Raw genomic sequence first — 23,138 nt, 5'->3', positions numbered from 1 at the left:
AGCATAGCCTAACAGATGCCAAAATCATTAGAAGCAGTGTGCCCAGGGAAACCATCCTGAACTTTTCTTTGACCAGATATTTATTCAGACCACTTAGTTGTTGCTTCTTAAATATGGGAGCACTTCAGAGAAACATCTGTAAAGGTTAGGCTGGTGCCAATGCGGTAACAGCCTGGGAAGATTAAGAGGCCAAACTGGAAATCTTGTCCTAGTTCTGAGGAGACTGTTGCAATGACACCAACTCTATAAAGTGGGAGTTGTCCTCTTGGCACTAATGTATCTTGAGTACTGGCGATTCCAGAGTTCTAGCACTCCTTTGAGAAAGTCTGATATTGGTACTTCTTTGCTTCTACTCAGTGCCTGACAATGAGATCTCTCGGGGCTGACAAAGATCATTTCAAATCCTTGCATGTTCTTGGTTCTGGGTCCTGGGAGACCTTCTTGGTACCAGAATGGCCCCAGTGTCTGATGCAGCTCTAGGAGCCATAGAGACCAATGCCGATGGACCAAACTAGATGTGCCAAAAAGTCTCTCATTTGGTGCTTCACAACTTTTTCTGGTTCTTTGCAATTGAGATCAGAGTTTTCAATTAGAGGTCTTATGGTTGGGTCCAAGGCATAGCAAGCACCAGCTGTGAAAGTCAGTCAGGGTTATGACTTTATTACATCAAGAATACTTAGAACCACTGGGGGCTTTTAGTGACATTAGGGGAAGACAGCTGAAGTGAAATCAAAATTTGTTGGTTTAAAAAGAAAAAAAATAAGAAAAAGAAATGAAGTCTTGGATGAAAGCTCAGGCCTAAGTGGGCCATCGAGCTGTGGAAAAAGAAAGAAAACAAGCAGGATGAAAAGCTAAACACACTAAAAGAGATAAAATAAAAAATAAAGCAGGGGAAATTGGTTCATTGCTACTTATACGAAGAAAAGCCCCACTAAAAAAAAGAAGTCCTCTCAGGTCTGCAGAAAGAAGACTGCTGGTTCCGCACGACTGAAGCAGGTGGGAAGGCAGGCATATATGTATAGTCGGGGCAGCCAAAGCCTTCTTGAAGTTTTAAAACATTGGGAAGTATTCACACCAGTGCTCCTATGGTGACATCACTTAACTGTAATAAATAATGTCCTGCTTGTCCTTGAAGAACTCGTGTTATGAAGTAATGCATAAATAAGTGCAGGGATGGATTTTAATTAACCAATATAATAAAACTGTGCTGGGAGGTACAGTAGATAGAAGTGAAAAGGGTTAATTCCCTTAATATGGGATTTACTTACTAGCCTACTTTTTTACTCAGTGCAGGAGAAGAGAAAACCACCAAAGTTAAATTTCTGAGAATTTCAGCAGAGTGATGTAGGATAAAGATAAGGTAACACTGAAAAGAAAACAAGGCTAGGAGGCAAGCCATGATACGACAGGAAGAACCATCTGGTTGCTCTGCCAATGAGATTTCAGGACATAACTCTAGTAGCCTGAGAAGTCTGGGGCATAACAATCTAATATGGGGTTGCTGATTCTTTGTGATGGCATTTTATCTACAATGTCCAGGCATGATTTTGACATGGAGGGCCATTTTCAAAAAGGACTTCTAAGTCTGATTTTGTTGTTTCCCGCAAGACATCCAAATTCAGAGGCTCAAAAATGTCCTTTTTTGAAAGGTGAATCGTTAGACGTTCCAAAAATTAAAAACTCATCTACTTGAACGTCTTGGCCAACAGGACATTTAAAGGACGCCCAACCTTATGACACCTAATTTTATATCCCAATTTCAACTACAGAAATGTCCAAGTCCAAAATATCCAAGCTCAGACTATTTGGATGTGGGAAGGGCCAGCACTGTAATGGACTGGCCACATAGACATTTGAACAGAGCAGTGGGATACTTTTAGAGGGCACTGCTGTGAACTTCACATAACGGGTGTTATATATACATCTCACCATAACCCCATATAATTTATGGTCTACAAAATCCTGAGTTCAGTATGTGACAAACCCACTGCAATCCCAGGTTTTGTCACATTAAAATTTAAGAAAACATCCAAACCCCAGTGAAGGAGAGCAGACCAGGTCAGAGCCCATGACAGAGAAATAGCTGACTACCATGTGAGGATGAGACTGACACAGAATAGCAGGACAGACAAGAGCAGGAAAGTTTTGCCTTACCTAAAGCAGTGCCAAAACAAAGCAGGAAACTTCTGCCCTGCTATTACCCTGTTCCTGGGAGACAGAAGCCAGAGAGAAAGTTTTCTCTCAGACAAACGTTGCAGGTTGAGGAAGGAAAGCCCTTCCCCCACACACAAGAGAGTTGAGGGAGAGACAGGAAGAATCTCAGAGTGGGATGGAGCTTCACACACACCAGACAGCTGAGGTGAACAGCCCTGATTGGGGAGAAAGAAGAGGTTAGCTTGACTCCTCAGAGCTGTATGAAGCTATGAACTTTGAGGAGGAGTGGTGCTGTAATAGAATCTTGACCAGAGCAAATGGAGGTAGCCTGAAACAAACGTGAGCGTGCTAGATGATTTTTTCCTTGCTGCCTTTTTCTTGTATGCAGACAGTGGGTGCTGCAATTGAAGTTACATTTTTGGACTTTAAAGTTTTGTGCATTTTCTCTGTGCCTTAAACCTAAGGAACTGATTCTTTTTCTAAGCAGAGCAAGGGCTAAAACTTGGTCAAACACTGAGCAGGAGAACTCTGTTTTGTTTTTCCTGTGATTCACTGTGTGCAGGCACCAGCTGCTAGCTGTTGCCACGGCAGCCCCATTGATTGAACTGAGCCCGCATGCTACTCAGTAACATTCTGAAAATCTCCGAGGTTAAAAGCTTGCCTGTTTTCATTGATGTGTTTGTAACAGCCCTGCTAACCACCATCCTATTTTAATGAAGTTTATCTTTGAGAACCATTCTCATATATATCTGTTGCATGAATGCCACAGAAAATGTCCATTTTTGCACAGAATTCTAAACCTGCTGTCTCTCTCATACCTACCTGTGCCTGTAGCCTAGTATTGCTGGTGTGTAAGCTACTGCAGTAAAACTCATCCTGAGGTACAGGATTTTGCTTCATTTGCCACTCTGTAAAGGGTGGAAAAGTTAACTGATGGAATTGTTCTGAGAAAGCTACAAACATTCCTGAATTTAGGCTCTGGTGAAGAGAACTAAATTGACTTACCTGATAAAGTCCAGAGCTCGTGGCAGAGTTAAAAGCTTTGGTTGACAGAAATACAAACCTTTTTTTTTTGTTGTTTTTCCATGCTTACATTGAAACCTGTTATGGAATTATAGAGCAAACCTTGCTTAGTGCTGCACTAACTAAGCCAATGTTATAAACTTAGATTTTGAGGCCGGTGGCCAAATAAAACCTGCATTTTTCCTTTTGCCATCCTGTGTGATCTATTCATTGAAAAGACTACTGAAATGATCCCAGGGGGAACACACCAAACCAGAGCAGTGTGTCACGACCCAACTGCCTGCCACGCTCTTTGGGGGCACAGGTGTGACAAGTAGAATGGGTACAAGTGGATTGATTTTTCACTCTGTCAAAAATTACAAACACTAGGGGACACTCATGAAGTTACAGAGAAATACTTTTAAAACCAATAGGAGGAAATATTTTTTTCACTCAGAGAATAGTTAAGCTCTGGAATGCATTGCTAGAAGTTGTGGTAAGAGCAGATAGCGTAGCTGGTTTTAAGAAAGGTTTGGACAATTTCCTGGAGGAAAAGCCCATAGTCTGTTATTAAGACATGGGGAAGTCACTGCTACTTTTTAGGTTTTTGCCAGGTACTTATGACCTGGACTGGTCATCGTGAGAATGGGCTACTGGGCTTGATGGACCATTGGCTTGACCCAGTAAGACTATTCTTATGTTCTTATGTACTGTACTCACCTGTCGACGACCCCCATAGCCTTTATGGCTGCAGGTGACACCTATATGGCAGTAGAGTAGGGATTTGGTGGGTTTTAGTGACCTCACACTTTCCACTATAGATGTAGTGGTTACAGTGGTTTATAGGCCTGGTTCCTCCTTTTTATGGCTCACTAGCCCACCCACCAGACTATTTAAGACATCAGTATAATGTTCTACTAGGCTTTCCCATAAAAGTTCTGCTATTCTAGAGACAGGTATGCATGTACCGTTTCATTCAGATCTTTGTGGTGTAGGAGAGGGGTTAATGACCACTGGATGAGTGTGGGGGTCATCTCGTAAGTTTGAGTACCTTTGTGGCACTTAGACAGTTGTAAAACAGGTCTAGCCCAAAACATCTAAGGTTCCATCTAGGAAGTCCTGGGAAAGGTTTATCATCCCAAGATGTCCAACTATAAGCTAACCAAATTTAAAAAATTTAATTTGAATCAGGTTGGGCAGACTGGATGGACCATTCAGGTCTTTATCTGCCATCATCTACTATGTTATGTTACTAAAGCCCATCCATAACATGCCTCCCAAATTACCTCTTAGATCTCTGAATGCACAGTGGGCAAAACACCTCACTAGACATCCAGAAAGTTGACTTCGAAAAATATTACTTGGATGCCCTGGTAATTAGGACATCCAAATGCCAACTTATAACGGTTTTTGGATGTTTTTATTTTTAAAATTATGAGCCCAATAGTATTTAATGTATGGACACAGCTATATAACAGTGGTCTGTGCAAAGGGAGAGGAAGGATGGACAACTGAGCTGATAAGGATAATTGTATTATGTGGAACATGATGGGGGCATAATTAATATGGCCCCCATAACCAATATATATATTAGATACACTTTTAGTTAGGGCTCTGAAAGACATTAATATTATAGCCACAGGAAGGTGAAAAGCTAGATGGCGAAGAGTGAGTACGAGTGTGGGCTTGTTCAAGTGTGTGTGTGTACAGAAATAAGCAGCTTTCCTTTTCCCCCAATTACTTTATATACACGCATATTTATATAAATTATCTATCTATATTCATACATTCAAGCACATACCAACTGATATTGAGCGACTCTTGCCCAGTTACTATAATATTGCAAAAAAAAAAAAAAAATCTGACTTGGCACTGTCCAGAGAGTGCTGTAGTAGTCCAGGGACAAATCCATATTTTATCCAGATATCATCAATATTTGTATCATTACCGAAACTTCCAGGTAACTTAGGACAGCCTTTTTTCTGACTTAACTGGATAGTTATCCAGATTCTGGCTTTGAATATCACCAATGCACAGGCTTCTATCTACACCAGGATTATCAATATCAATATATAGATATCATCTGGTGTTGAAAATCCAGGATTAGCTTGAAATGCCGACTACAGAATTTAAATATTGCCTCATTAACTTAAAGGATTTGAAGAGACTAAGGAAGACTCAGGGGAGAAATTAAAAAAGAGAATAAACTGCTAACTAGAGAAGAAGGAAAAAATTGTCAGAGAGCCTTAAGAGCATTAAGGTGATGGTATGGACAAGAATAAAGTGAGCAAATGATGTGGTAGCAGCTGCAAAAAAAGTCACATTCATGCTCTGAAAAATCTTCCAAATTTTTCTGAGCTCATAGAGCAAGTGGAGGATAACCTAATGTTTAGCACAATGGTCTGAGAACTCACTGCAGTTCATTGTGACTCTGGGCAAGTCACTTAACCCTCCACTGCCCCGGGTAGAAAATAAGTACCCATATATAATATGCAAACTGCTTTGAGTGTAACCACAGAAAAGTGGTATATCAAATCTCATCCTCTTTCTTCACACAGTGATGAGAGAAAAAGAATACTGGATAATAATAATTTGCATTGGTGACTAAAAGATGATATTTCACAGATGTCCACTTACATCCAAGGATAAATGGTTAAAATATACATCTACTTACATCCAAAATTAATAAACATACCATAGAAAATGAACATGACTCACCATAAGGCAGAAAATAACACGTTACTTACAATTATTTCCTCTACTTTCCTCTTACGATAGGTGATCAAAGCCTCTGTCATATTCTGTGTAATAGCCATTACTAAACTTGCTTCAGTATGTGATGTTATCTTGAAAGTCTCCTAACCAAAAAAAAAAAACAAAAAACAACAACCAACAAAAAACAAACAAACAAAAAACACAACAACAACAACAAAATAAAATCCAGTTTTAATATGTATCAAAGGACTGTTTAGGATTTAAGTCTTGAATGCCACATAGAGGCCACATGAACTGTCATAAGCATTAGGAGAGCTTCATCAGAATAAGACTCTCAAAAGTTTACATGTATCTAAAGGGCATGGAGCTGCAGGGCCAGCCCAAGGTGGCACCCTAGGTGGATCTTTAGTCATGTCTCCTCCTTCCTCAATCCAAGACCGACATACAAGCAAGAAATAAGATGGGGGTCCCTCTTCCCCCCAGGCAAACAAAAAGGAGGTCCTTGACTCAGAATACAAGCCAGGCAATTGCCCCAAGAAAAAAAGAATACAACTCGCATCCCCAAGTTATATAATAAAGAAATTAAAGCTTTTCAATTGCTGATTATACTCAAATACTGTAGAGGTAAATTACACAGCCTTAGGACCTAACAGTTATTATCTTTTCTTTGTCTTCTTGATTTGTTTCTTGTTTTGGGTATTTCAGTTCATAAATGTGTGTTCTATGTTCTTCCATGTACTACGTTTAGTGCATACTATTTTGGTGTTCTTAAGGTATGGACATTGCCTTGGTATTGTAAGTCAAAAGTTGATTAATCAAGTATTTAATGAACTATAACAAAAAAAAACAAAAACCAAAACACACTGACTGCTAACCCTGCATACTGGACCATCATGGTGTGAGCTGTAAACATTATGCGTCCATAGAAGTTTCCCCATCCAACAGTGCATACAGAACTGGAACATTTTCCCAAAGAACTCAACACACAAAAATAGCCTGCTTTTCATTTCCCCCCAGTAACAACAATCTGCCACAACCCCTTCCAGAAGCCATCATGCTTTTAAATATTAAACTCCTGATAGATGTGTATCTACCTATCTTACCCCTCCCCCCTTTTATTAAACCACAATAGCGTTTTCTAGCACAGGGAGCTGCGCTGAATGCCCTGCGCTGCTTCTGATGCTCATAGAGTTCCTATGACCATCAGGAGCACCGCGGGGCATTCAGCGTAGCTCCCTGCACTAAAAACCACCATCGGGGTTTATCTATCTATAGAAAACAGGATCTATTATTTTGCTTTGATTATAGCTGCTATTTGCTACCCCCAGAAGGTGCTGCGTTACTGCCTGTTTTTACAAAGCTGTGCAGCAACAGCCCCGAAAGCTCGTTAAATCTCTATGGGCTTCGGGGCTGTTACTGCGCAGCAGGCGCTAGCGCGGCTTTATAAAACAGGCCTTTAGTCTAACTTAATGGTTCAGTCAGCCCTGACAAAACCTCTCCAGTATCAGGCATATTGTGATATAATACAAAACCTTACAAACTCACTCAGACCTACAGAACTCACACAATAAAGTTTACTCACAAAAGGGCAGCATTGTACATATTTCTATATCTACTGAAAAAACAATAAACAAGCCAGATTCTTACAGGTCCTTATATAGACATTCCATGGTAATGGAACACCTGGTCTCAGTCACACATGTTGAATAGATCTAGACTTTCACCAAGTACAGAACAGATGAACATAAACTAAAAACAGAAATATGCAGATATACATATTAAAGAGCTGGATGAACAGGAAGACAATTCTGTCTCTAAATTAGCTTGAAACAAAAGCTTCTATGCACAGATTACAAGGGACTCTAGGGAACAGAAGTGTCCTGTTAGATACAGGTCTTTAAAGGATATTTTTCCCCCTTTGGTTGCTAAGGTCTGACGTCCTAAGACCACAAACATGAGATGGAGATGGAGTGTGAGTTTCCCATTTCTGCATGATTTCATTTTCTCTGAAAGCTCTCCAGGGAGAAAGGAAACCAGGACTGATGGGGTCAGAATCACAGCTGGTGTACAAAGAAGGATCAGGAGGCCAATATAACAATTGATTCTAAGACAGTTCTCAAGCTTAAAAAGCACAAAATAAAAATATTCCTCTGCTGTGGAAGAATATCAATAATTTTTTTTCCAAAATCCCATCAACAGACCAAGGCCATCTTATCTATAGGTCATTCTAATCAATACAAAACAAAACAAGGGACAGTGAATCTTATTTAATTGCCTTTAAACCTAGACGGTGCTCAGATTCCACGAATGGAACAAAAATTCTCAAAACAGGGGACAAACCCCTAAGAGAGATTTTCAGAGTCTATTACTGCACCAACTTCTTAAGGTAGAAAGGTAGTTAAAATATGTTATAGTGACACCAATGTGTAGAAAGTTTTTTTCTTCCTTTTTTTTGCAGTTTAAATTATATGATGAGTGCAATAAGGTGAAACTTAACTTGAGTGTTCATACAGCATAAACCAGCAAGGTTCTAACGCGTTTCGCCAGGATGGCTTCTTTTCACTTCCTGTAGGGAAGTGAAAAGTTACGGGTCATGTGAGAGAAAGAATTAAAGACTGGAGCTACATTCAGCGCTAGCAGGTTCTCTGAAGAAGCCATCAATTTGGTCTTGGAGGATGAGATGCACAATGTCTGCATCTATTAGACAAACATGGTTTTTCTTATTACATAGAGCATTTTGGACCCCAGTTTGTTTGCATAGAGTAGATAGTTCCAAGTCTAATAGATGCTGGCATTGTCATCTGGAAGTTGGGACGTTAGATCATTTACTATACTATTGTCCCTTAATACTAAAATTCTGGAGATCGATTTGGGATCAAGTTAATAATTTATTAGAAAATCCAGTGGCATTATCATATGATACCATTTTATTTGGAACATCTATGAGGGCAAAAAGTCAAATTTCGGCAAAAATAACAAACTTTTGTTTATAATGACGGGGGTTGCTATACAGCTTATTTTAAAGAATTGGAAAAATTGGGATAGATTAAATTATTCATTCTAGTGGGAATCCCTATGTTATGTCTTTAAAATGGAAAAGTTTATGGCCATTCATAAGGGATATTATACAAACATTTATGAAGTTTGGGAACCATTAACTAAATATTGTAAGGATTTATTTATTTATATATATAACTGAGGAAAACATGCATTGGTTAAGAGATATAGATAGATTGTTTACAGGTATTTTTATGAGGTGTTGGTTAATTGGAACGTGGGTGGGGGAAAATAAGCCTTATCTTTATTCTATTAAGTATATTGTGCTGTAATGATAATATTTTATGTAAATGCATCATCTTTTGTGCACAATTGAAGTTTTGAAAATGAATAAAGAATTAAAAAAAAAAAAAAAGAAGACAGAGCCAGTGATATATATGTCTCTGGTGTGGGAAGAACTCTTAATTCAGGGTGAGCTTGTACAGTTTTCAAATTAAACAGAAGAGGTTTGGAAGAGTTGTGCAAGTGAGACTGGAGAATGTTAAAATAAATAGTAGTGATTGTTTAAAATCTCTAAATGTTCTGACTAGTTGAATGTTTATGCCAAGTATGTACACAGAGGAAGGCACGCCTGCAGGAAAGTATGCAAGACAATTATCAGGAGACCTGGAGACAGCTAAAAACCAGTTGATTGGCCGATGGCTTAAGCAGTAAATTCAAAGAGTAATTTGAGCTGAATCAGGAACTAGGGGACACTCAGTTAAGTTACAGGGAAATACTTTTAAAAACAATAAGAGAAAATATTTTTTCATTCAAAGAATAGTTAAGCTCTGCAACTTGTCAGAGGATGTGGTAACAGCAGTTAGCGTACATAGGTTCATGTTTAAATCATTTTTATTGATTTGCAGTAAATGAGATCATAAATTGTACAATATCATCGTCTAGAACTCCAAAAACACAACAATCCCCAACTCATGTGCGTAGATGGGTTTAAAAAAGCTGTGGACAAGTTCCTGGAGGAAAGGTACATAGTCTGCTTTTCAAACAGACATGGGGGAAGCCATTATTTGCCCAGGTGGCATGGAATGTTGCTACTATCTGGGTTTCCACCAGATACTTGTGACCTGGATTGGTCATTGTGGTAGCAGGATAATGGGCTAGATGGACCATTGGTCTGACCCAGGATGGCTATTCTTATGTCCTTATCTGTGGAAAGAGTTGGTGAATGAAATTCTGATTGCTTTTTTTATTTGTAAAAAAAACAAAACTGGAGTATATGGGTGCTAATGAGAATACACCCTTGAACAGCACAAGCTGGATAAACTACTGGCCAATAGCTAACATCCTTTTTCTAGGAAAACATGCAGAACAGATAGCATTCAACTTATTAACTTGTTAAATGAAAGAAATTGGCTAGATTCTTGTCAATCTTGCATCAGCTCAAGGAACATAAGAGACTCAACATATGATGATTTTTATAGGGTATGAAGGAATTTTCTTGCTTGTAAGTTCAGTTTTTTTAGGATCTTGAAGAGGCCAGTCTACAATTCTAAAGCATTATTAATATGGGACTTGTCAGCTAATTAATAGCTTTATCTTATTCCATGATGTTAATCCACTTTTTAGTTTTTTTAATAATAATCTTTACTAGTCTTTTCTCTAAGTAATATATGCTCAATTGTTGATCTATCATCTACTCCTTACTTATGTTTCTTTAGGTCACAATCATCAAGCAGCAAGAGATTTTTAGTTCTGTTCAGTTTTCCTCGAAGAAAAGCTACCTTAGCAGTTACTTATTTGTAGCAGGTGTTCTTCAAAGATAGCAGGATAGAAATCACCACACATGGGTAAGGTGAATTCTTTTTTTGTGCATGCTTAATAATCATGTCAGCACATAAGAATTTTCGCTGATGGGTCAGACCAGTGGTCCATCGTGCCCAGCAGTCTGCTCACGCGGTGGCACTTAGGTCACATGTTTATAAGTGACCCCCACTGCCATAGAACACCTCCCCAGCCTCTGATGCTCCCTGCCCCTTACCTTATCTTGGGATGCACCTGGGAGGGGCCTAATACAACCTGGACCAATCAGAGCCTAAATGAGAGGGGGAGGCATTGGAGGGGGAGGTGTTCTATGGCAGGGGGAGAGTGGGCATCTCTCCCGCTGAAGGGGGTGCGCGCGGCTGAATGGTGGCAAGCGTTTCTTGGCAGCAGAGAGAGGGAGCATCATTCCCACGGCAGGTGGTGTACATGGCTGAGTGACCGTAGGCGTTTTTTGGCAGCAGAGAGAGAAGAAAAAGAAGTATGACAGGGAAGAGATGAAGGGCCAGCTCCGCTCACTTGGAAGACAGCTGAAGAACAGGGAGGTGAAGGTGGCCTTCTCCGAGATCCTCCCAGTACCAAGAGCGGATGGAAAGAGACAAGGGGAATTGCAAGCTATTAACGCCTGGATGAGACGATGGTGTGAAGAAGAAGGCTTCGACTTCGTGCGCAACTGGACGGCGTTCTGGGGGAAAAGCAAGTACTATAGAAAGGACGGACTACACCTCAACAAGGAAGGAGCGAGAGTATTGGCAGGCAACTTGAAGAGGGCCATCGAGAAGGCTTTAAACTAATAAATAGGGGAAAGCCGACAGTCGACCACCAGTCGATGGCACGGACGACAGGATGCCCCGATGTAGGAACAATGGGCTACTACTCATACACAGGAGAGGACGATCTCACAGCAAATAAGGAAGACAAGGCAGAAAGGGACAACTCAGACATAGGAGAGGAAGACCGCACAACAAACAAGGGAAACAACACTGCAGCGGTTAAGGATACCGTGAAAGTAACAGTAAGGACAGCAAAGAGTAGAAAGTCCATAAAAGTAACTCGAAGAGAACTCAAATGTATGTATACGAATGCTAGAAGTCTAGGAAACAAAATGGGGGAACTAGAGACAATAGCAAGAAATGATAAGTTGGAAATCATTGGCATAACAGAAACATGGTGGAATGAAGAAAACAAATGGGACACAGTACTTCAGGGATACAAACTATATAGAAGAGATCGAGTAGGGCAGAAAGGTGGAGGTATTGCCCTATATGTGCAGGAAGGAGTAGAATCTGTTGAAGTGGCTACGATGGAAACGAAAGAGAAGCTAGAGTCCCTCTGGGTCAAGATTCCTGGACAAAACAGTGCAGCCACGAAAATTGGCCTTTTTTATCGTCCCCCGGGACAGGCGGATGAAACTGACTTAGAAATGATAGAGGAAATCAAACGAGAATGCAAGACGGGCAATGTAATAATATTGGGAGACTTCAATTTCCCGAGGATAGACTGGAAACTAGGAACCTCCAACTGCGGCAAGGAGGCCAAGTTCCTGGAGGCGCTAGGGGATTGCTTCCTGGAACAAATGGTGAAAGAGCCGACAAGAGGCAACGTCACCCTGGACTTGGTGCTAAATGGCCTCACAGGACCGACAAAAGAAGTAGAAGTTACGGTACCGCTGGGGACGAGCGATCACAATGTGATCATCTTTAAGCTTGACATCGGGAATAGAAAAAGTGCCAAAACCTTAACCAAAACCTTTAACTTTAAAAAGGGCAAATACGATCGCATGAGAGCCATGGTGAAACAACGACTCAAGAAAAAGGTGGATAAAATTGAAACAGTAGACCAGGCATGGTCCCTACTGAAAAGTACTATCACAGAAGCACAAAACCTACACATTCCGAGGATCTCCAAGGAAGGGAGAACAAAAGGTAAGGGAGAACCGGCATGGCTTACCAGACAGGTGAAGGAAGCCATAAAAGAAAAGAAGGACTCTTTCAAAAAATGGAAACACATCAAAACGACCGAAGCATGGAAAAAACATAAAGACGAACAGAAGAAATGTCACAAGGCGGTGAGGGATGCCAAAAAGGACTATGAAGAAAAAATAGCGCAAGAGGCCAAGAACTTCAAGCCCTTCTTTAGATACGTGAAAGGGAAAAAACCCGCAAAAGAGGCGGTGGGACCCCTGGACGACCAGGGAAGAAAAGGGTACATTAAGGAAGATAAACAAATTGCGGACAAACTAAATTCCTTCTTTGCGTCTGTCTTTACGGAGGAGGATACTGCAAAAATACCAGAGGCAATGAAAGTGTTTAATGGAGTAATGGAAGACAGCCTCACCACAGTTGAAGTGGAGTTGGACCAGATATACTACCAGATCGACAAACTTAAAAGTGACAAATCCCCTGGACCGGATGGAATTCATCCGAGAGTATTAAAGGAATTGAAGGTTGAAATCGGAGAGCTATTGCAGAAACTTGCCAATCTGACAATCAGAACTGGACAGATACCAGAAGACTGGAAGATAGCGAATGTCACGCCAATTTTCAAAAAAGGATCGAGAGGGGAACCGGGCAACTACAGACCTGTGAGTCTTACGTCTGTCCCTGGAAAGATGGTTGAAGCACTGATCAAGGATAGCATAGTCCGGCACCTAGATACACACGACTTGATGAAACCCAGTCAACATGGGTTCAGGAAAGGGAAATCATGTTTAACGAATTTGCTTCAATTTTTTGAGACCGTGAACAAGCAAATTGATAGTGGAATGCCGGTGGACATAATTTATTTGGACTTCCAGAAAGCATTCGACAAAGTTCCGCATGAAAGACTTCTCAGGAAACTACAAAGCCATGGAATAGAGGGAGATATACAAAGGTGGATAGGCAAATGGCTGGAAAACAGGAAGCAGAGAGTGGGCATAAATGGGAAGTTCTCAGACTGGGAGAAAGTGACTAGTGGTGTGCCCCAGGGCTCGGTACTTGGGCCGATTCTATTTAATATATATATCAATGACCTGGAAGGCGGAATATCCAGTGAGATCATTAAGTTTGCAGACGACACAAAGCTATGCCGGGAAATCAGATCGCAGGAAGATAGCGAGGAACTCCAGAGCGACTTGTATCAGCTAGAGAAATGGGCAGAGCAATGGCAGATGAAGTTCAACGTGGAGAAATGCAAAGTAATGCATTTAGGTAGTAAGAATAAGGAACACGAGTATAGAATGTCAGGAGCAACTCTGGGTAAGAGCGAACAAGAAAAGGACCTGGGTGTACTGATAGATAGGACCCTGAAGCCGTCGGCACAATGTGCGGCAGCGGCAAAGAAAGCAAACAGAATGTTGGGCATGATAAAGAAAGGAATCACGAGTAGATCGGAGAAAGTCATAATGCCGCTTTATAGAGCAATGGTCAGACCACACTTGGAATACTGTGTACAACATTGGTCTCCCAACCTAAAGAAGGATATAAAACTGCTGGAGAGGGTGCAGAGACGAGCAACGAAACTAATAAGAGGTATGGAGAAATTGGAATACGAGGAACGACTCAAGAAACTGGGATTGTTCTCCCTTGAGAAGAGGAGGCTGCGAGGGGACATGATAGAGACGTTCAAAATACTGAAAGACATCGATAAAATAGAGCAGAAAAACAAATTATTTACATTGTCCAATGTGACACGGACAAGAGGACATGGTTTGAAGCTAAGGGGTGACAGGTCCAGGACAAATGTCAGGAAGTTCTGCTATACGCAGCGAGTGGTGGACGCATGGAATGCTCTTCCACAGGAGGTTATTAAGGAATCCACTGTGCTAGGATTCAAAGGCAAATTAGATGCACATCTCCTTATGAGAGGCATAGAGGGATATGGGTGATTAGAACAATCAGGTGTATACCTGACTGGGCCTCCGCGTGTGCGGATCGCCGGACTCGATGGACCATGGGTCTGATCCGGAGATGGCAATTCTTATGTTCTTATGTTCTTATGTACTGTGTGTGGCCGAGTGGCAGCAGGCATTCCTTGGCAGTGGGGAGAGTGGGCATCTCTCCTGCTGCGGGGAGGGAGGAGTGTGTGTGTGTGGCTGAGTGGCGGCAGGTGTTTCATGGCAGCAAGGAGAATTGGAATTTTTCCTACAGTGGGGGGTGCACGTGGCGACAGGTGTTTCTTGGCAGCGGGGAGAATGGGCCTCTCTCCCACTGTTGTTGTGTTTTTGGTTCTTTTTTATTTATGCATTTTTTTCTGCGCATGTGCCCATCCCCATCACCAGCGACAGGCACATGCAAATTTAGCGAATCTTCACTGCTGTCTGCCAACCTCATCTGCATGTGTGATTTTTTGAGAATGTCTCACTTTTTTTAGTTCGCTATCAAAACGGCTGCATTAGCAGATAGTTGCTTTTTAACGTGGTTTTCTTGAGAATCCTGGTTCTAGCTCATAGGTTGAGCCAACTCTGATGCAGAACCACTCTGTTAATGATACTGGTGTTCCCTCACTCTGCAAGCTGAAGTAATTGCTACCAAAAAACAAGACCTTCCAGGTCTGGTACTTCAAATTACAGGTATCTGGTATCTCAAACAGAGCAGTCATCAGCTGAGTAAGAATAATTGTGGGCAGCATTTTAAATCTTTCTACATAATATTCCCTTAGGAGTAACATAAGAACATCATATACTCAGAGATGAGCAGATTTCCCCAAGTCTGCAGAGCTAATAATGGTCCATGTGTAGCGTGATATTATCTGCAAATACCACTTTGTCATATATTACCACACTCCGTACACAAAATAGTGTTCTTTATACCAGGGGTGTCAAACTCAATCACATAAGAGGCCGAAATCTAAAACACAGGCTATGTTGTGGGCTGAACATAAGAACATAAGAAGTTGCCTACGCTGGATCAGACCAGAGGTTCATCGCGCCCAGCAGTCCGCACCCGCGGCGGCCCATCAGGTCCATGACCTGTTAGGTGGTCCCTGACCTTTCCTATATCCCATCTCTACTTCTATCTGTACGCCTCAATCCCTTTATCCTTCAAGAATTTAGCTAAACCTTCCTTGAACCCCCATAGCGTGCTCTGCCCTATCACAACCTCCGGGAGCGCGTTCCATGTGTCCACCATCCTCTGAGTAAAGAAGAACTTCCTAGCATTTATTCTAAACCTATCCCCTTTCAATTTCTCCGAGTGCCCCCTTGTACTTGTGGTTCCCCAAAGTCTGAAGAATCTGTCCCTGTCTACCTTCTCTATGCCTTTCAGGATTTTAAAGGTTTCTATCATGTCTCCTCTAAGTCTCCGCTTTTCCAGGGAGAATAGCCCCAGCTTTTCCAATCTGTCAGCGTATGAAAAGTTTTCCATACCTCTTACCAATTTAGTCGCTCTTCTCTGGACTCCCTCAAGTATCGCCATGTCCTTTTTGAGGTACGGCGACCAGTACTGGACGCAGTACTCCAGATGCGGGCGCACCATTGCACGATACAGCAGCATGATGACTTCCTTCGTACTGGTCGTGATACCCTTTTTGATGATACCCAACATTCTGTTTGCTTTCTTTAAGGCTGTCGCACATTATGCCGATGCTTTCATTGTTGTATCCACCAACACACCCAGGTCTCTTTCAAGGTTACTCACCCCTAGCAATGATCCCCCCATTTTGTAGCTGAACATCGGGTTCTTTTTCCCTACATGCATGACCTTGCATTTTTCTATATTAAAGCTCATTTGCCACTTTATTGCCCACTCTTCCAGCCTCGTTAGGTCCCTTTGCAGGTCTTCACAGTCTTCCGTGGTTCTAACCCTGCTGCAGAGTTTGGTGTCATCTGCAAATTTAATAACCTCACATTTCGTCCCCGTCTCCAGATCATCTATAAATATATTGAACAGGAACGGCCCCAGCATCGACCCCTGCGGAACTCCACTCGTGACCTATTGCCAGTCTGAGTATTGACCCTTTACTCCAACCCTCTGTTTCCTGCCTGCCAACCAGTGTTTAATCCATCGGTAGACATCCCATTTCACCCCGTGGTTCCACAGCTTCTTAAGCAGCCGTTCGTGGGGTACCTTGTTGAAGGCTTTTTGGAAGTCAAGGTAAATGAAGTCTATGGATTTTTAAATAAAATTAGTATCAATAAAAGATACTTGGGGCTCCTTTTACAAAGCTGCGATAGCAGTTTTAGTGCGCGCTGAATTGCCATGCGCGCTAGATGCTAATGCCAGTATTGAGCTGGCATTGGTTCTAGCCGCGTAGCGTGGGTTTAGCACGCGCTAAAATCCTGCGTGCGCTAAAAATGCTATCGCAGCTTTGTAAAAGGAGCCCTTAGTATTAGCAGAAGTACAGATCCTTCCTCACCCTCAGACAGCTGTGGCACGGTCAGACACTTGTGTGGAGCACCCTGCTCCAACCTAGCTGTTACACTGGTACTGGGGCCTGCAAATGGATACTGAGGCAGCTTAGTGAGGAGCTTGGCACCTTGCTGGGAATGGGGCAACATGTTCAGACACTTGGAGCACCACTGGGGCTGCAGTCAGGTGCTTAGATGCGGCACAGTCACCGCAGGCCACATAAAATAGCCAGGTGGGCCGGATTCAGCCCCCAGGCCTTGTGTTCAACATGTGTGTTTTATACTATCTACCACACTCCGTACACAAAATGGTCTCTCTTTTTCCTCTCTCCCTTTCTCTATATATAAAAATCCTTATTAAACCTTGAAAGAAATTTCAAGGTTTAATAAGTATTTTGTATATAGTTTATTATAGTAATTGCATCCTTAGTAGAATGTGTGCTTTTATCTTATAGTCACAATTATTATATTTAGTTTGTTGGAGGTAGATTATTTAAGTTTGCTTGAAATTATGGACTTAAAGTAAAAATGATTTCTAAATGGACCTATTGGATGGAGTACAAAAGAAAGGACTGAGCCATTTACCTTCAGACAGTGTTACGTACAGGACAAAGACATGGCCAGATGCAGCCACTCAGGCCAATACACAAAAGCATGGCTAGATATGCCAGTATCCCTGCCCCCCAGTCTGCAAGAAGATTTAATTATGACATCACCGAGAACAAGACTGCCCTGCTCTGTGATTATTAGAGGTTATGCCCTGTTCTATGTTAGAGACTGCCCCTGAGTTTTGAGCCATCCACATCTATAAAGCCAGAAGATGTGCCAGTGTTTCTCTCTCTTTTTCCGGGATCACCATGCTGCAACATCACTCTCCCCATCTGCAACCATGTGCTCAGGCCTACCATGCGACCTCTTCTCCATTTTAAGGACTATTCACATCGTAACTTTTTGAATCCAGATAAATTGATCCTTCTACTTTAGCAACATTTGTCTTGTGTAATACTATTATCTTTGCTTATAAATCCTATCTGTAACTGCTTTAACCTACTTGATTTAAATTTTAAAACTACTCTTGCTCTAAAAAGAAAATAAATTTTCAGTTTGCTTATAAATGTTCTGAGTCTTAGCTCTTGAATAAATATTTGCATATATTATATTTATTATTACACAGTTAAGTTTTAATCAAGTGAGCTAATTTTCCCCATATTAATATTTCTTTATAAATTATATCCCTTTCTTTGAGAGGGTGTATAGTATATTGGTGGAGTTCAATCCATTTAATAATAACTTTTTAACACATGAACTTCTCAAACCCAGTTACTTTAACCGCTCTGACAACTTCTGAGAACAAATTCTACAGCTAAACTGAATTCAGTAACAAAACAAAAAAATGCTTTCTCCAATATCTCTTACTATTCAAACTATTTGTTGTTAGTGACAGATCCATGGTTGGGTAACACAGATTCAATTTCAGTGAATCAGTTACAGCCCTTAGCATTTTCTGAATTATAGAGTGCCCTGCTGGATAATAGGGGGAGGGGTTCAATTGTGTATTGGACAGATATTGTAGTATGGCAAGTGTGCATGTGGAAAGTTAAGGGAGCAGAATATCCACTGATTTGTGTGAGGAAAAGTGGAGCGGTGGGGATTTAGAAAGATTAGGTTCTTAGCTCTATAGTCTTCTTTCTTGTAGATTTGTCTAGTAGTCCTGAATGCTAGGGTTATGCATCTAAACCCTAAACAGAGTTATGCATCTAAACAAGTTGCTTGCAGAATATATCACTCATCTTTCAACTCCATGTCCTTCCCAGTAGGCTTGCTCCTGCCCCCTCAATTTGTACAAAAGCAGTCAAGAACCACTGTAATAGAATACATCACCAGAAGGAGTTCAACGGGGAGAACTCCCCCAACACTATACTTCTCTTCTGCTCTTAAACAAGTATAACATTATCAAGTTACTTTTTTTCACAAGTTTTTGGCAAAGAGATACCCACCAATTATCATATTTATTAATTTGTTATATCTTGACAGACAGTGAGTTTCATCAGAAACAAAGCTAAGTTATTGTTGGTTGTTTTTTTTTTTTAATAGGTATTAATTATGAGTGGACTAGGTCTTTAATTTAATGGAGTTCTTTTCTTGTTTTAATTGTTTATAATTTTGTTAACCGCTTAGATCGGTATATCAAATTTTAATAAAACATAAAATTATACTGTGTGCAAAACTGTGTGCAACCAACACTAACATTTATGGAGCTTGTAGATACTCGCACGTCCTGTTAAGAAAAAACTCTAATGATATCCCTTTTTTCCCCCTACTTAGCTGAGAGACAGAAAAATTCTTCAGACACAGACTGAAATTAAGACTAAAGGCAGGCAAATCCTATTTACAGGGCGGGGCGCTTCATGACTACTAGACACATCTACAAGAAAGAAGATTATTGAGGTAAGAACTTAGGCACAGATTCACTAAAGATAGTGCCTCAATTGCTTTTGGCTGATTCTTTGGCCGATTTTAAAAGTGATTGATTCACTACCAAGTTTACATGCAAATCATTTGCATGCAAACTCACCAACTCAATCACTCAGTGAGCGATTTAAGACATGCGCAGAGCCCTGACAGTAGTGACAAGAGAAGCAGCTTTCTGTCACTGCTGTCAGGGCTTCTGCCATTTTTATTTTTTTTAAATGGCACAGATATTTTGTGTGTTTTACACATGCAAAATATCTGCCCAATAACAAAAAAAAAGAAAGAAAAAAGCCCCCTCCCCTGACAAAGTGCTCCCTCCCCGAACCAAAAAAATAGCAGGAGGGATGCCCACTCCCTCCTGCCACCAGATGCCCCCCCGCATGAATATGGCAGGAGGGATGCCCACTCCCTCCTGCCACCAGATGCCCCCCCGCATGAATATGGCAGAAGGGATGCCCACTCCTTCCTGCTGTTGGATGCACGGGGAGGGACTTGAGGTGTCTAAGCCAATCTGGGACTTCCTTAGGCTCCTCCCAAGGGAGGAGACCGAGCCAATCAGGGCCTTAGGCCCCACACCATGCGTCACATGATGCACCAGGGAGGGGCCTAAGGCCCGCATTGCTGATGGCGGCTGGCGAAGCAGGAGGGACTGAGCACCCCTCTTGCTCCTGACTTAAAGGTACGAGGAGGGGGAGGCCCCGATGGCTGGACGGAGTGGGCATCCCTCCTGCCATATCCGTTCATGCAGGGGGAAGGGGCGATGGCAGGATGGAGTGGGCATCTCTCCTGTCATATTTGCGTGAGGGGGAACCGTCTGGTGGTAGTGGACATCCCTCCTGCCATGATGTTTGAGGAGGTTTCAGGGCAGAAGAGTCGACCACGGATAGTGAGCGACTGGTCTTAAACAGCCACTCTTTTTCAGATCGGCAAACCCATTCGGTATCTTTTCTTCTGCTTTGTGAATCGATCACTGTCTTCTTTTGCATGGCATTTTTCCCTCATTAGCATGCTCAGATCGGAGATTTGATGAGTGCTCGGAGAAGCACATCGGACAGCAGTTTTGTGAATTGGGTCGGGGAACATGAACAATCGCAAAACCAATCAAACAGACTAATATTCCTGCTTTCCTAGATAGATTATTAATTCCGTATGACCCTCCTAGATCTTTAAGATCTGCCTCACAACATTCCCTCAACGTTCCTTCCTTAAAGATAATTGGTACTCGTCATACTCTCATTTTTTTGGTCACTACCTCACAAATCTGGAATTCTCTCCCCTGTTCCTCAGAGCTGAACAAAACTTGCAGAAATTTAAAATTAACCTAAAATGTTTGCTTTTTAAAGAGGCTTTTAACTGACTGTACTTCTGTACACACCTATCTTCCTATGAATTAAATCATTTCCCTTCCCTATTATAATTTCCTTATTTGTATTCTTTTTAAAAAAACTGTAGCTCGTGGGGGGCTTCTGGTGGGTATGGTGGGGTTGGTTTCTGTGAGTCTTCGTGAAGACCTGACTGTTTCTGCTTTTTGTCTTGTTCATTTTGGTTGTTCTGTTTATATTGTGTGTTTGTATACAACGAAAATTAATAAAATAGATTGCAAAAAAACCAAACTGTAGCTCTCCTACTTTTCCCCAATGTTTTCATGCTACCAGTATGTTTGTAATGTTTGTTCATGTTTATTATTTAAAATGTTTGTTCCCCAGCTATTTTTAAATTATTATGTACAACGCTTTGTACCTTTGGATAAGCGTTTAATCAAAATTTAAATAAACTATGAAATCGGTTTAGCGACCATCGTTACAGGATCGGTAAGTTTAATATTTCTTTCCAGTGCAATGTGTCTAGTAGTCCTGAGCGCTAAGGATGTACCAAAGCAGTCCCCTGAGTCTAGGGTGGGCTATTGAGCCTGCCTTTAATACTGAGCACCCAAAAATGGCTGCCACATCTACTCTACAGAACCTGGTAAAGGTATAAAGAGTAGACTATTAAAGGTATGAAGCGTAGACTGTCGCTGATCTACAGAACTCCATGGGAGAGACCACCCGAGCCTGTGCCCATGAGGTAGTCACCCCTCCTGTGGAGTGTGCTTTCAATATTATCGTTGGCTGCTTACTATAGCTCACATAAGCAAAGAAAATTGCCATTTTAATCTATCTGGAGAATTGAGGCCTTGGATGCAGACCTACCTTTCTTAGTATGAATGTTAGAACAAACAAGTGATCAGAGAATCAAACTGATTACGATCACTCTCCTGACGTTTAGCAAATACAACAGTTTGTCCTTTTCCTCCGACCCTGTAGGCTGAAAGGTGGGCAAATGGACCCTGAATGACATGGAAGGCAGAGAATACTTTTGGTAGAAAGGACGGAACCGTGTGCACAGAAAGCCCTGCATCCGTAATCTTAAGAAATGACTCCCTGCAAGAGAGAGCTTGTAACTCGGATAATTGTCTCCCCGATGTAATCACTACCAAGAACAAACAAAGAAAAACTGCAGAAAGAAGTACAAGACGCAGGTCCTCTGGTTTGTAAAAAGGTGGCGACACTAACCGCAACAAATAACTGTTTAAATAAGCTTAGCCTGCATTTTGTACGCCTGTCTGCAGTTTTTCTTTGTTTGTTTTACTGCAGACCTGTTGAATTGTGTTTTTGTTTTTATTACTACCAAGAACACCATCAGATCTAAAAGGGAAACCTCCTGTAAGGGCTCATATAGAGCCCTAATGAGACCTTGCAAAATGGTATTACGGTTCCAGGATGGGAATGATAGACGCACTGGAGGGAACAGCCTGAGAGCCCCCCCTTAAAGAATATTGGGTGAGAGGCTATAGATGCCGTCATTCCTCAAGCTAGGAAACGTGAAAGGCCTGCTATCTGCACTTTCAGTGAATCGACCAACAGGCCCTTCTCAAGTTCTTTTTGGAAAAATTCCAGGACTACTGAGATTGGGGCTTGTAAGGGCTCCGCATTGATTTTAGCTCACCACTGTCAGAAAGTCTTACAGTTGTTGGCATAGGCCACTGTTTGGTTGAAATAAATATATATTGACAGGCTACATACCTGCCCCCTAACTCTTCTATATAGTCCTCAGTTCTTAATTCTATCTCAGGGGAGATCAGAGAAAGAAATCTCACACAAGTGTGGTTAAAATAGTAGATGACGGTAGACCCGAAAGCTTTGAGAAGAATTTGACTGTTTATTAAAATTGCCAAAAATCAAAGTCTCATCGTGTTACTCGTGTCTGGTCATTTTATTGGAAATTAAACATACGTAGGTGGTACATCTTCCAATTCCAATCCATTTACAAATATTCTATTGGTTTCCATTGAAATCACTTGGTTTGTTATTAATTTTACTTTGTTAATAATTTCCTTAGCCACAGTGACTTAACTCATCACATGCTATTTGTCTCACCTCTTGTCAGCAATAGAAGGAAGTGTACAACAAGCTTACTGAGGTCACGCTGACCCTTGCAGACATGTTCTCTTCTATTGCAGAATAGTTTACAGAAACAATCACATGATTTTTTATAACTCAAATTCATCAATATTTGCGTACCTATGTAAATGGAAGAAAAATATGTTTTAATAAACAGTGTATGACTTTTAGCTCATTTTCAGGGACTGTTATGATATGGCTTCAGCATCTTG

The 23,138-nt window shown here is 41.4% G+C and overlaps 1 protein-coding gene across 5 annotated transcripts in view; it reads right to left on the bottom strand.

The window, feature by feature from the left end:
- The window catches only part of LOC117353570 (uncharacterized protein DDB_G0271670-like), a 507,083-nt gene that overhangs the window by 72,758 nt on the left and 411,187 nt on the right, over positions 1-23,138 (bottom strand). For 4 of the 5 annotated variants that reach the window (XM_033929661.1, XM_033929662.1, XM_033929660.1 and 1 more), the window contains one exon: positions 5,904-6,014. The exons of the other annotated variant lie outside the window; for it this stretch is intronic. In XM_033929661.1, coding sequence (XP_033785552.1) covers positions 5,904-6,014 — 111 coding nt within the window. The remainder of the gene's footprint in view (positions 1-5,903; positions 6,015-23,138) is intronic. 5 annotated transcript variants of the gene reach the window in all.

The sequence above is a fragment of the Geotrypetes seraphini genome, chromosome 2 (assembly GCF_902459505.1).
Source record: "Geotrypetes seraphini chromosome 2, aGeoSer1.1, whole genome shotgun sequence".
Taxonomy (NCBI): domain Eukaryota; kingdom Metazoa; phylum Chordata; class Amphibia; order Gymnophiona; family Dermophiidae; genus Geotrypetes; species Geotrypetes seraphini.
Note: the sequence above shows the minus strand (reverse complement) of the source record. Positions and strands in the feature narration are given on the sequence as shown.